Genomic DNA, 15,728 nt, shown 5'->3' on the forward strand with positions numbered 1-15,728 from the left:
ACACAAGCTCACAGAACGGGACCACAGAGTGCTAAAGTGCGTAGAAATAGTCTGTCCTCGGTTGCAACACTCACTACCGAGTTCAGCACAAAAACTGTTCGCCGGGAGCTTCATGAAATGGGTTTCCATAGCCGAACAGCCGCACACAAGCCTAAGATCACCATGCGAAATGCCAAGCGTCAGCTGGAGTGGTGTAAAGCTCGCCATCATTGGACTTTGGAGCAGTGCAAACGCATAGAGAGCTGAATCACCATCTGGCAGAATCTGGGTTTGGCAGATGCCAGGAGAATGCTACCTTCCTGAATGCATGGTACCAACTGTAAAGTTCGGTGGAGGAGGTTTCCCTTCCAGTGAAGGGAAATCTTAATGCTGCAGCATATAGTGACTTTCTAGACAATTCTGTGCTTCCAACTTTGTGGAAACAGCTTGGGGAAGGCATGACAATGCCCCTGTGCACAAAGCGTGGTCCACACAGAAATGGTTTGTCGAGATCGGTGTGAAAGAACTTGACTGTCCTGCAGAGTCCTGACCTCAACCACATCGAATACCTTTGGAATTAATTGGAACGCCGACTGCGAGCCAGATATGCCACCAATGCTCCTTATAGGACACATCACTGCCCTCTATACTCCTCTGTAAACTGGTCATCACTGTATACCCGTCACAAGACTCACTGGTTGATGCTTATTTATAAAACCCTCTTAGGCCTCACTCCCCCCTTTCTGAGATACCTACTGCAGCCCTCATCCTCCACATAAAACACCCGTTCTGACAGTCACATTCTGTTAAAGATCCCCAAAGCGCCCACGTTCCTGGGTCGCTCCTTTTTTCAGTTCGCTGCAGCTGGCGACTGGAACGAGCCGCAGAAAACACTCAAACAGGACAGTTTTATCTCAATCTCTTCATTCAAAGACTCAATCATGGATCCTCTTACTGACAATTGTGGCTGCATTGCATGATGTACTGTTGTCACTACCTTCTTGCCATTGGTGCTGTTGTCTGTACCCAATAATGCTTGTACCATGTTTTGTGCTGCTACTATGTTATGTTGCTACCATCTTGTTGTCATGTTATGTTGCTACCATGCTGTGTTTTCATGTGTTGCTGCCTTGCTATGTTGTTGTCTTAGGTCTCTATTGTTGTGATGTGTCTTTTGTTCTATATATATATATATACATACAGTATATAAAAAAAAGTGAGTACACCCCTCACATTTTTGCAAATATTCGAGTATATCTTTTCATGTGGCAACACTGAAGAAATGACACTTTTCTACAATGTAAAGTAGTGAGTGTACAGCTTGTATAACAGTGTAAATTTGCTGTCCCCTCAAAATAACTCAACACACAGCCATTAATGTCTAAACCGCTGGCAGCAAAAGTGAGTACACCTCTAAGTGAAAATGTCCAAATTGGGCCCAAAATGTCAATATCTTGTGTGGCCACCATCATTTCCCAGCACTGCCTTAACCCTCTTGGGCATGGAGTTCACCAGAGCTTCACAGGTTGCTACTTGGAGTCCTCTCCCACTCCTCTGTGACGACATGTTAGAGATCTTGCACTCCTCCACCTTCCGTTTGAGGATGCCCCACAGATGCTCAATAGGGTTTAGGTCTGGAGACATGCTTGGCCAGTCCATCACCTTTACCCTCAGCTTCTTTAGCAGGGCAGTGGTCATCTTGGAGGTGTGTTTGGGGTCGTTATCATGTTGGAATACTGCCCTGCGCCCCAGTCTCCGAAGGGAGGGGATCATGCTCTGCTTCAGTATGTCACAGTACATGTTGGCATTCATGGTTCGCTCAATGAACTGTAGCTCCCCAGTGCCGGCAGCACTAATGCGGCCCCAGACCATGACACTCCCACCACCATGCTTGACTGTAGGCAAGACACACTTGTCTTTGTACTCCTCACCTGGTTGCCGCCACACACGCTTGACACCATCTGAACAAAATAAGTTTATCTTGGTCTCATCAGGCCACAGTAATCCATGTAATCCATGTCCTTAGGCTGCTTGTCTTCAGCAAACTGTTTGCGGGCTTTCTTGTGCATCATCTTTAGAAGAGGCTTCCTTCTGGGACGACAGCCATGCAGACCAATTTGATGCAGTGTACGGCGTATGGTCTGAGCACTGACAGGCTGACCCCCCACCCCATCAACCTCTGCAGCAATGCTGGCAGCACTCATACATCTATTTCCCAAAAGAAAACCTCTGGATATGACGCTGAGCATGTGCACTCAACTTCTTTGGTCGACCATGGCGAGGCCTGTTCTGAGTGGAACCTGTCCAGTTAAACCGCAGTATGGTCTTGGCCACCGTGCTGCAGCTCAGTTTCAGGGTCTTGGCAATCTTCTTATAGCCCAGGCTATCTTTATGTAGAGCAACAATTCTTTTTTTCAGATCCTCAGAGAGTTATTTTCCATGAGGTGCCATGTTGAACTTCCAGTGACCAGTCAGTATGAGGGAGTGTGAGAGCGATGACACCAAATTTAACACACCTGCTCCCCATTCACACCTGAGACCTTGTAACACTAATGAGTCACATGACACCGGGGAGGGAAAATGGCTAATTGGGCCCAATTTGGACATTTTCACTTAGGGGTGTACTCACTTTTGTTGCCAGCGGTTTAGACATTAATGGCTGTGTATTGAGTTACTTTGAGGGGACAGCACATGTACACTGTTATACAAGCTGTACACTCACTACTTCACATTGTAGCAAAGTGTCCTTTCTTCAGTGTTGTCACATGAAAAGATATACTCAAATATTTACAAAAATGTGAGGGGTGTACTCACTTTTCTGATTTTCTGTATATATATATATATATATATGTATTTTCTGTATATATATATATATAAATTCATCCTAGCCCCTGTCCCTGCAGGAGGCCTTTTGGTAGGCCATTATTGTAAATAATCATTTGTTCTAAACTGACTTGCCTAGTTAAATAAGGGTTAAATAAAATACATCTGCTAAACTGTGTACGTGACCAGTACATTTTGATTTGATATTTTCTCTCATGTTAGAGAGTAGATCAACTACAATTGTTTTACTGACTGGCTGAACCCTTGGGGACATACTGTCTGCACCCTATTCCTTATATAGTGCAGGGCTGCAGTCAAAAGTATTTCAGAAATAGGGTGCCATTTGGAACCCAGATGCTTTGCGCAGCAGTTAAATAGAGTTACATAAAGTATACATAGTCAAATACTGAGTAGGATACATTGCAGTCAATGTTTGATTTTATTATTGTAAACTAAATTGGGTGGTCATTCACATCCTCATATGTGGAAAACATTCAGAAGTCAATATAAACTGGGTAGTTTGGGTCCTGGATGCTATGTATAATCAGACTATATAAAACTGGTATGATGCAAAAATACTTGTTTACTGTTGTGCTTATGTTGGTAACCAGTTTATAATAGCAGTAAGGCACCTGGGGGTTTGTGTTATATGGCCAATATACCATGGGCTGTATCCAGGCACGCCGCTTCGCGTTGTGCATAAGAACAGGTCTTAGTCGTGGTATATTGGCCAATAACACACCCCCTCAGGCCTTATGGTTAATTAGTCTCCCGAGCCACCTGAACCCAGAATGGCTTCTATTACCCCCACTAGCAGGACTAATGGTTTTGATGATAGAAACATCCCATAACCTGACAGACCAAAATGAGAAACATCCCCATAACCTGACAGAACAAACTGAGAAACATTCCATAACCTGACAGACCAAAATGAGAAACATCCCCATAACCTGACAGAACAAACTGAGAAACATCCCATAACCTGACAGACCAAAATGAGAAACATCCCCATAACCTGACAGAACAAACTGAGAAACATCCCATAACCTGACAGACCAAAATGAGTAACATCCCCATAACCTGACAGAACAAACTGAGAAACATCCCATAACCTGACAGACCAAAATGAGAAACATCCCCATAACCTGACAGAACAAACTGACAAACCGTCCTCACTTAACAGAACCAGTCCTACCACCGCAAGGGGGAAGTGCGTGTGATTTCCCTGGTGGGCAGGTTGAGTAAACCCAATAAATCCCTCAGTCAACAACTTCAATATCTCTAATCCCAGTTCGTGTGTAGACACCGAAAACACACCAACACACACGCGCAAGTATTCACACATATGGATGCACACTCACACACAACCACACTTTCAGTAAATATAAAACTGCACTAACATCTACTTGGACACACACACACACAGAGAGAGAGAGAGAGAAAGAGAAACGTAGCATGTGCACCCTGCTGAGAAACCGTCCCACAACGCAGAGGGGCTTCAGTCAGCATTTACAGCTGTGCGGTTGGCGGCTCCCCCCTCCATGAAGGCCCTTATTGTTGGGGGACATGGTTTACCACACTCCCGCTGCTTAGTAGAGCGGGCGGCGAGCACGCCAGGCTTCCTCTCATGTTGGTTATAATATAGGCTGAAGTGTGGCGGCACTGGGGTGTACTGTACTGTGTGGAGCTACCACTGGCCTCCTTCCCTCATGATCCCCTAACATGGAGGAGCCGGACATGCATGAGAGGACCTGAGTGGTACCTCACTGTGTCCTCCCGGTGGGTTGTGTTTCACACTGAGGCTACCCATGTGTGTGTATACCCATCTGTCCATGTTGTTTTAAAAATCTGTTGTGTGGGTGTGTGCCTGAACACAGTGTCGGTAAGTGTTTGTGTGTGACTGTGAATAGGATAGAGTATATATTAATGAGTGATACGTTGGCTACTTGTGTGAAAAACTCATCCTCTGCAACAGTCCAACTTGGAGAGACATTTGAAAATATTGTTGTCAGTTCAGTTGCATTTCTCTCTCTCTCCTTCCTTTTCTCTGCTCTCTCTTTCTGTCATTTCTTACTTTTCTCTGCTCTCTCTGTCACTTCTCCTTCTCCGCTCTCTCTGTTACTTATTTTCTGCTCTCTCACTCTGTCACTTCTCTGCTCTCTCTCTCTCTGTCTGTCACTTCTCTGCTCTCTCTCACTTCTTCTCTGCTCTCTCACTTCTCTGCTCTCTGTCACTTCTTCTCTGCTCTCTCTTTCTGTCACTTCTCTGCTCTCTCTCTCACTTCTGCTCTCTCTGACTTCTTCTGCTCTTTTTCTCCCTCACTTCTCTGCTCTTTCTCTCTCTCTCTCACTTCTCTGCTCTCTCTCTCTCTCACTTCTCTGCTCTCTCTCTCTCTCACTTCTCTGCTCTCTCTCTCACTTCTCTGCTCTCTCTCACTTCTCTGCTCTCTCTCTCTTCTCTCTCACTTCTCTGCTCTCTCTCACTTCTCTGCTCTCTCTCACTTCTCTGCTCTCTCTCACTTCTCTGCTCTCTCTCTCACTTCTCTGCTCTCTCTCTCACTTCTCTGCTCTCTCTCACTTCTCTGCTCTCTCTCACTTCTCTGCTCTCTCTCACTTCTCTGCTCTCTCTCACTTCTCTGCTCTCTCTCACTTCTCTGCTCGCTCTCACTTCTCTGCTCTCTCTCACTTCTCCTTCTCTGCTCTCTTCAATTTGATTGCCTCGTCAGGTTCGCAAAGGGATTCGTCTTTTCGAAGTGTGTGATTCATTTCCTCTCTTCCTGGGCTTGCTCAGCTGCGGTATGTGTGTGTGTGAGGCACAGTGTCTCACCTCTTACCTGCGCTCGTTAGCGCGACACCACAGAGCCTTTTTCTTTCACACTTCCTCTCTTTCTTTCACACTTCCTCTCACACTCCCTCAGCCCCAGAGTTCCCTCTCGACACACACACAGAGAGATACACGATCAGATATCCCAAACACAAGCCACCATCAACTGCATTGTAGGGCTGTGGTTGAGAGAAACAGACACAGGATGTACAAGTACATTACCTTCTCACTACATTGATACATACAGAATTACACTTCCTTCCTGTGATAACCTGAACAAGGGTGAGTTCAGGACAGCAGTATGTGGCCCTGTTCTAATACTTTCAAAACGCACCCTTCTTCCGATCTTCCTTGTCCAATACCTTAAACATGTATCCTTTCCTCCTTGAAGTAATAGGTAATGGAATGGACCCTTCATAATGGATTAGTGAATATTTCAGGGTTCCATTCCCATATGACTACAAGGAAGGAAGGAGGGAAGGATGCATGTGTAAAGTATTGGAACAGAGCCTGCCCCAGTGTCCCACTGCTGTAGAGGCAGATGGGCAGGACCCTCCCTGATTTGCAGTGCTTACAGGGACTGCTGCTCTTCAACTACGGCTGTGTTCAGCCCTAAAAGCATGTGACTCACTCGAGTGGCTTACTCTAAGGAAGGACTAGATAGACAGATACAGAGCAGTACTTTCTCCCTGTGGGAGCTGAGACCCAAACATGGCCTGCATCCTATATTGGCATCCTATTCCCTACATAGTGCAATTATTTTGACTGGGGGGGGGGGGGGGGGGGGGGGGGGCTCCATGACTAGCGCTGTGGCGGTCACGAAATTCCGTCAGCCGGTGATTGTCAAGCAAATAACTGTCGGTCTCACGGCAATTGACCGTTAATCAACATAAACACATTCAGCATCTCCTGGATCCACACACTGATGCAGACCTCTGGAATATCTACATTTTTTAAAAGTCTAAGAAATCCATGTAATAAAGCCTACACCTTCACAATAAATCCATTCTTTATTTTAGACAGGTATAAAGAAACGTGATATGAACAGAATAGCATACTCTGAGTTGTCCTTATGTTCGGTCCCGATCGGGCTATGCCATGTCTGTGGGCTACACGAGAACATTTAGCAGACAAGATTTGCTTAGAATTCCGTGGCATTATCTTACACTATTTTATAGTATGAAGAATACATTTGAACAAAGCTGAATAAAATAGAAAGGATATTTTCTCCTATCTATTTGAGGGAGGGCGCACATGCGACTATTCTGTGTTGAGCGGTTTCCCAAAAAATAGGTGCTCCTATATGCTTAATTTAGAGTTATTAATGTAACTTCAGTTGTTCTACAAACGTTGGGCTACATGTTTTGACTTTTAACACATTGTAAGGCTGTATGATGAGACTCTAATGATGATATGAAAAAAAATGTGTTTTCTTGCACAGGCTGTACACACTTCGACAGTCTCTCATTCACAATTTGAGAAGCACTTGATAATGCCTCGAATTTCCAGCAGCATCCCCTTTGTGTGGCCATCATAATGCACCCTAAAAAAATCCATGCCTTTTGGAACCCTCCTCCCTAAATGCTGCCCGCCCCGAAGCACCTCATCTCACTCACATGGCTCTCCATCACGTGATCGGGTCTTTCTCACAGGCTACAAGTGAAGACAGACACATCGGGGACGTAACAGCGCACGTCCTTATCCAATTCTGAGGTGCATATTGAAGATATTGGAACAACTGTCCACGATAACCTTTTGTCTGCCTAACAAATAGCCTACGTCAATCTACTATCCCCAGTAGTACAAAAGTCAACCTATTCTATTCTGTGCAAAAAATAAATATTACAAACATAGTCTGGGACAGTTGTGGGATGCAACCACTAGAATTCCCCAAAAATATTACGCAACGAGGCTGACGCAACAGATCAGAATGTTTAGCATTTTTTTTCATTTTTTTTTTCACCTTTATTTAACCAGGTAGGCTAGTTGACAGCAAGTTCTTATTTGCAACTGCGACCTGGCCAAGATAAAGCAAAGCAGTTCGACACAACACAGAGTTACACATGGAATAAACAAACATCCAGTCAATAATACAGTAAAAAAAGTCTATAAACAGTGTGTGCAAATGAGGTAGGATAAGGGAGGTAAGGCAATAAATAGGCCATGGTGGCGAAGTAATTACAATATAGCAATTAAACACTGGAATGGTAGATGTGCAGAAGATTAATGTGCAAGTAGAGATACTTGGGTGCAAAGGAGCAAGATAAATAAATAAATAAATACAGTATGGGGATGAGGTAGTTGGATGAGCTATGTACAGGTGCAGTGATCTGTGAGCTGCTCTGACAGCTGGTGCTTAAAGCTAGTGAGAGAGATATGAGTCTCCAGCTTCAGTGATTTTTGCAGTTCTTTCCAGTCATTGTCAGCAGAGAACTGGAAGGAGAGGCATCCAAAGGAAGACTTGGCTTTGGGGGTGACCAGTGAGATATACCTGCTGGAGCGCATGCTACGGGTGGGTGCTGCTATGGTGACCAGTGAGCTGAGATAAGGCGGGGCTTTACCTAGCAGAGACTTGTAGATGACCTGGAGCCAGTGGGTTTGGCGACGAGTATGAAGCGAGGGCCAGCCAACGAGAGCATACAGGTCGCAGTGTTGGGTAGTATATGGGGCTTTGGTGACAAAACGGATGGCACTGTGATAGACTCATGTCCGCTGGTGTGCCAGTAATATGGTCACCGCAACAGCCCTGTCCTAGCCGTGTCAGAATCCTGGCTTAGGAAGGTCAACAAAAATTCGGAGATTTCCATCCCCAACTACAACATTTTCAGTCAAGATAGAACTGCCAAAGGGGGCGGAGTTGCAATCTACTGCAGAGATAGCCTGCAGAGTTCTGTCATACTATCCAGGTCTGTGCCCAAACAGTTCGAGCTTCTACTTTTAAAAATCCACCTTTCCAGAAATAAGTCTCTCACTGTTGTCACTTGTTATAGGCCCCCCTCAGCCCCCAGCAGTGCCCTGGACACTATATGTGAATTGATTGCCCCCCATCTATCTTCAGAGGTCGTACTATTAGGTGACATAAACTGGGATATGCTTAACACCCCGGCCGTCCTACAATCTAAACTGGATGCCCTCAATCTCACACAAATTATCAAGGAACCTACCAGGTACAACCCCAAATCCGCAAACATGGGCACCCTCATAGATATCATCCTGACCAACTTGCCCTATAAATACACTTCTGCTGTCTTCAACCAGGATCTCAGCTATCACTGCCTCATTGCCTGCGTCTGTAATGGGTACGCGGTCATACAACGACCCATCATCACTGTCAACCGCTCCGTAAAACACTTCAGCGAGCAGGCCTTTCTAATTGACCTGGCCCGGGTATCCTGGAAGGATATTGACCTCATCCCGTCAGTAGAGGATACCTGGTTGCTCTTTAAAAGTGCTTTCCTCACCATCTTAAATAAGCATGCCCCATTCAAAAAATGTAGAACTAAGAACAGATATAGCCCTTATATCCATCCAGACCTGGCTGCCCTTGACCAGTACAAAAACATCCTGTGGCGTACTGAATTAGCATCGAATAGCCCCCGCGATATGCAACTTTTCAGGGAAGTCAGGAACCAATATACACAGTCAGTTAGGAAAGCAAAGGCTAGCTTTTTCAAACATCCTGTAGCACTAATTCCAAAAAGTTTTGGGACACTGTAAAGTCAATGGAGAATAAGAGCACCTCCTCCCAGCTGCCCACTGTATTGAGGCTAGGAAACACTGTCACCACCGACAAATCTACGATAATCGAGAATTTCAAAAAGCATTTTTCTACGACTGGCCATGCTTTCCACCTGGCTACCCCTACCCCAGCCAAAAGCTCTGCACCCTCCACAGTAACTTGCCCAAGCCCCTCCCCGCTTCTCCTTCACCCAGAGCCCGATAGTTGATGTTCTGAAATAGCCGAAAAATCTGGACCCCTACAAATCAGCTGGGCTAGACAATCTAGACCCTCTCTTTCTAAAATTATCCGCCGCAATTGTTGCAACCCCTATTACTAGCCTTTTCAACCTCTCTTTCATCGTCTGAGATCCCCAAAGATTGGAAAACTGCCACGGTCATCCCCCTCTTCAAAGCGGGAGACACTCTGGACCCAAACTGTAACAGACCTATATCCATCCTGCTCTGCATTTCTAAAGTCTTCAAAAGCCAAGTTAACAACCAGATCACCGACCATTTCGAATCCCACCGTACCTTCTCCGCTATGCGATGTGGTTTCCGAGCTGGTAATGGGTGCACCTCAGCCACGCTCAAGATCCTAAACGATATCGTAACCTCCATCGATAGAAGACAGTACTGTGCAGCCGTCTTCATCAACCTGGCCAAGGCTTTCGACTCTATGGGGGTGCCACAGGGTTCAATTCTCGGGCCAAATCTTTTCTCTGTATACATCAATGATGTCGCTCTTGCTGCTGGTGATTCTCTGATCCACCTCTATGCAGACGACACCATTCTGTATACATCTGGCCCTTCTTTGGACACTGTGTTAACAAACCTCCAAACAAGCTTCAATGTCATACAACACTCCTGGCCCTCGCTACATATTTGACATCAAACCCACTGGCTCCAGGTCATCTACAAGTCTCTGCTAGGTAAAGCCCCGCCTTATCTCAGCTCACTGGTCACCATAGAAACACCCGTAGCACGCGCTCCAGCAGGTATATTTCACTGGTCATCCCAAAAGCCAACACCTCCTTTAGCCGCCTCTCCTGCGTGGAGACTTATATCTCCCTCACTAACTTTAAGCATCAACTGTCAGAGCAGCTTACCGATCACTGCATCTGTACACAGCCCATCTGTAAATAACCCACTCAACTACCTCATCCCCATATTGTTTTAGTTTTTTTGCTCTTTTGCACCCCGGTATCTCTACTTGCACATCATCATCTACACATCTATCACTCCAGTGTTAATGCTAAATTTCAATTATTTCGCCACTATGGCCTATTTATTGCCTTACCTCCCTGATCTTACTACATCTGCACACACTGTACATTGATTTTTCTATTGTGTTATTGACTGTACGTTTGTTTATCCCATGTATAACTCTGAGTTGTTTTTGTCGCACTGCTTTGCTTTATCGTGGCCAGGTCGCAGTTGTAAATGAGAACTTGTTCTCAACTGGCCTACCTGGTTAAATAAAGGTGTTCTCAACTGGCTTACCTGGTTAAATACAGGTGTTCTCAACTGGCCTACCTGGTTAAATAAAGGTGTTCTCAACTGGCCTACCTGGTTAAATAAAGGTGTTCTCAACTAGCCTACCTGGTTAAATAAAGGTGTTCTCAACTAGCCTACCTGGTTAAATAAAGGTGTTCTCAACTAGCCTACCTGGTTAAATAAAAAATACATGACAAGCAAACTGATGTTTTTTGTGAGCTAGCAGCAGTAAAGAAAGTGAGTTCTGAGAAGAAGACGGCTGTGTGTGTTCCTCTGTATGCCATGAGAGCCAGGCCCCAGCAGAGAAAGAGAAGGAGAGACCGAGAGAGAAGGATGGGGATAGATACAGTATATAGAGAGAGAGTGGGGGGATGGAGAGAGAGAGAGAAAGTGGGTAAGAGAGAGAGAGAGCGAAAAAGCAATTGATAGAGAAGGAAAGAGAAAGACGGAGAGAGAGAAGTAGGGAGAAATAAAGGGACGAGGGAGAAGTCATCCAGTCATTATGATACAGACAGCCTCATCTTTCTCCATCTGAGGGTGCAGACAGAGGACCTGTCTCCGTCCAAAACTGCACCTTAATCCCTTTATAGTGCACTGCTTTTGACCAGGGCCCATAGGGAATAGGATGTCATTTGCGACGCATCCCCTGAAGCAGTGTTCCTTCACGGGGCTGTCTGTGTGTTTCGGCCCCTCATTTCCATGTGTGAATAACTATGGCTGCATAGAGCCGGGTGGCCAACACAGGCCCCTGATAGCAGTGAAAAGTGCCGAGTCAGGAGGTCTTAATACACAGCGGCGGGCTTTCGGGGCTCTGGAATGATGAACACTGCAAATTAGTACAGGCCTGGGAGACTCACACAACTCCCCGGGCCAACACACCGACACACGCACAAGTGCACACACACAACCACCCATACACACACCCTTCCATTTCCACACAAACACAGGACCCACTCCAACACACACCTGAACCAACATAGCCTACCCGTCTTTCAAATGTTATGCACATAAATCCCCCCCCCCCGCCACACACACACACACTCTAGTTCCTCCCTCCAGGGAGCCCTAGCTAGTTATTCTGTATCAGACTGGGCTCATTTCCCATTCCTACTGACCGACACACAGGGGAAGTCCTCGTACTCTCTAGCCTAAGCCCTTGACTTCAGCCAGTGTAATAGAGTGAGTACTCAAGCCTGTGAGTGTTACTGTGGGTCCAGTACTGGGGACAGACTGAGGACATGGACTACTATGACGACAGTACCACTCACATGACCGGCTCGGCTGTACTGAGGTCAGGGAGAATAGGAACTGTATGGTTGAAATACCACCCTTGCCCTGTGGTGCCCTGGTCAAAAGTAGCGCACTAGAGAAGGAATAGGGGGCCATTTTATCGGCCTATGAGGATAGAGATAGTCTACATTCTAGTCTTAAAGGTTACCTTCCTGTAGACCCAGAGCAGGACAGAATAGGGTGCTGTGTGTGTGTGTGTGTGTGTGTGTGTGTATGTATGCCACTCACCTCCAGCTAGGTCCTCCTCCAGCAGCTGGATCTGCAGGTGGAAGATCTTCTCCTGGAGGTCACACAGAGAAGTCTTCATCTTCTCCCGCCGCGTCACCATGTAGCACAGGTTCCTCACCTGACGTACAGAGGAACACACACAGTCCTCTGAACCATTATAATAACCAGGTTCCTCACCTGATGTACAGAGGAATACACACAGTCATCTGAACCATTATAATAACCAGGTTCCTCACCTGATGTACAGAGGAACACACACAGTCCTCTGAACCATTATAATAACCAGGTTCCTCACCTGATGTAGAGGAACGCACACAGTCCTCTGAACCATTATAATAACCAGGTTCCTCCCCTGATGTACAGAGGAATACACAAAGTCATCTGAACCATTATAATAACCAGGTTCCTCACCTGACATACAGAGGAACACACACAGTCATCTGAACCATTATAATAACCAGGTTCCTCACCTGACATACAGAGGAACACACACAGCAGAGAAATGGCCCATTAAAACCACCCAGCTTCCCTCCCTCCCTGTATTCAGTCTCAGCCTCCCAAAGGGTTAGGGGTAGAGGTGCAACTAGACTGCAGCCAGGCGTAGGAGCACCAGTCTGCAAGCCCAGACTCCTAGCTAGCCTAATTATCTTAGCAGCAGCATTCCCAAGTCCCCCCTCCACACACACACTGTCAAATCACTTTCATATGTTTTCATGTGTGTTTTGGGGGCTCTGGTTTGGCAGTGGGACAAAATGTGGCTGGTGGAGGAGCAGTGTGTGTGTGTGTTGTGGAGAGTTGAAGCGACTAGCTTCCTCCCAGGGAGCTCTCTGCCTGTCTGGGCCATAGCCAATCCACTGTGAGTAGTTACCAGTAAACCAGGCAAGGGCTGGCTCACAGCCAGGGACAGGATACACACACGTCTGAATGCCCCCAGTGTGTCCTGTGTGAAAGCACATCTGTGTGAGAGTGTGTTTTTCCTCCCCAGTATATCTCAGTGGACATCTTTATTAATGTTCCTGAGAGTGTGTGACTAATGATTAGTCATAGTGATGATGGGAAGAGGGGCTGGGGGGAGAGAGAGACACAGATAGACAGAGGAGTCTGCGTGCATGTTTGTGGCAGGCAGACAGACAGAGGGAACAGATCTGTCTGTGTTGTGAGGTGTCCATCCTGTCACTTAGATGGTACAGCATGGCAGAGCTGAGCCACCCAGACTGTCAACAAAGACAGATTTGTTCCCTCTGTCTGGCCGCCCGCCACACAATACACGCACGTAAGCATGCATGAAGACAAACTCACACACACACACACACACACACACACACACACACACACACACACACACACACACACACACACTCACACACTCACACACTCACACACTCACACACACACTCACACTCACACTCACACACACAGAACAAGCATGGCTGTTCTCCTCTCCCTGCAATGTTTAGCCCCACCAGGAACAAAACCGTAATTGTGTCCCAATGTATTCAGCTGATGGGAAAAGTACATTAACAAATGGTTAACAGAGGAGATATGGCCGACACACTGCCGCTGTGTGGGAGGAGAAAACCACAAGCTTAATGTTTGATATCTCTCTCTGCTCGGTTGTTTATTGAGTGGCCAGTATTCCATTACTTCCAAGTAGGATAAAAATAGACACAATGTGGGACACAACGTTCAGTATCTGTGTTTGATTATGAGTGGTGGGGGGAAACTGTTCTCAACACAAATACCTCTCTGCCCCTAAGCAACACAGAGAGGAATGGGGATAAGAGGAGGGCAGACATTCACCTCCCTCCCTAATATATAGGACTCTATTCCTTTTATAGTGCACAATGTAGGGAAGAGGGTACCTTTTAGGACACCTATAAACCTCTCTCCAATACAGACTATCCTTTTCCTCATAACTGCTAAGCAGGGTCTCTCTCTGAAGTGGGCTAAGCAAGGCACTCTCCTCTCCTGCCAGACACCTGTTGATTTAATTAAGGCCTGATGACACCAGATGCTCTGGTGAACAGGTCTGCGTGCCCACTATCAGAGCACCGATGCCACTCCCCTGACGACCATGTATGGAACACGCTTTGGAAATGAGGTTGGCCCCGGGCTTAAAGGGCACGACACGCGCTAGAGACGACTCTACCCCTGATCCTAGAGTAACAGCCACATGAACTCGAGGGGCTGGCCAGATCCCCAGAGGGACAGGGAATTATGACCCAAATTTTGCCCAAATGGCTCCCTGTATAGTGCACTATATAGTAGTATAATATATAGGGCTCTGGTCATTATTAGTGCACTATGCAGGGAATAGGGTGCAGCCCTCAGCTCTGAGTCACTGAGTAGCCAGGGATAGTATTAGGGATGGGTATGAGTAATAGAATCCTCGAATGGACGTCAAACCTCCACCTTTAACCAGAGATTTAAAAAATAAAATGTAAATAAAATACTAAAACTATTTGGTGGAATGTGCTTTGTGGCTGCCCAAACATGTCCATTTGTGGGGCACAACAAAAAACAAACCAAGCATCACACCATTCTCCCCGCCAAGTCTCATTCACTCAATTGCGATCCGAGTGCTCCCTTCACACACGCGTGCTGAGTGCACACACAAACTCACAATTGGCCTACAGAAATAAATGGCTATAAAACCACTGAAAAAAATGGTCTTTCAAGCCCCATTTCAAATGATCAGTCTGAGAAGAAGTGTTCCAGGCACAACATGCGCATCACTGGCAACCTTTTTCATTTGAAAAATATTCTGTTCTATTTCATTCTGTCATATTATGTTTTTTTTTTTTTGTGTCGACTTTTTTAAAACAATAGGTGTTTTAACTGTGTTATAGCTATAGGCTATAGGCTGCTACAAGCTAGCTCCACTGCTGAGGTTATTGCCTTCTGGAAGACTGTGTTATAGCTATAGGCTATGGGCTACTACAAGCTAGCTCCACTGCTGAGGTTATTGCCTTCTGGAAGACTGTGTTATAGCTATAGGCTATGGGCTACTACAAGCTAGCTCCACTGCTGAGGTTATTGCCTTCTGGAAGACTGTGTTATAGCTATAGGCTATGGGCTACTACAAGCTAGCTCCACTGCTGAGGTTATTGCCTTCTGGAAGACTGTGTTATAGCTATAGGCTATGGGCTACTACAAGCTAGCTCCACTGCTGAGGTTATTGCCTTCTGGAAGACTGTGTTATAGCTATAGGCTATGGGCTACTACAAGCTAGCTCCACTGCTGAGGTTATTGCCTTCTGGAAGACTGTGTTATAGCTATAGGCTATGGGCTACTACAAGCTAGCTCCACTGCTGAGGTTATTGCCTTCTGGAAGACTGTGTTATAGCTATAGGCTATAGGCTTCTACAAGC

The 15,728-nt window shown here is 46.1% G+C and overlaps 1 protein-coding gene across 4 annotated transcripts in view; it reads right to left on the reverse strand.

Moving 5' to 3' along the window:
* Positions 1-15,728, reverse strand: part of LOC109873054 (protein Jade-1-like) — a 228,137-nt gene that overhangs the window by 31,001 nt on the left and 181,408 nt on the right. For all 4 annotated transcript variants that reach the window (XM_031807570.1, XM_031807571.1, XM_031807572.1 and 1 more), the window contains one exon: positions 12,358-12,475. In XM_031807570.1, coding sequence (XP_031663430.1) covers positions 12,358-12,475 — 118 coding nt within the window. The remainder of the gene's footprint in view (positions 1-12,357; positions 12,476-15,728) is intronic.

The sequence above is a fragment of the Oncorhynchus kisutch genome, linkage group LG28 (genome assembly GCF_002021735.2).
Source record: "Oncorhynchus kisutch isolate 150728-3 linkage group LG28, Okis_V2, whole genome shotgun sequence".
Lineage (NCBI taxonomy): Eukaryota > Metazoa > Chordata > Actinopteri > Salmoniformes > Salmonidae > Oncorhynchus > Oncorhynchus kisutch.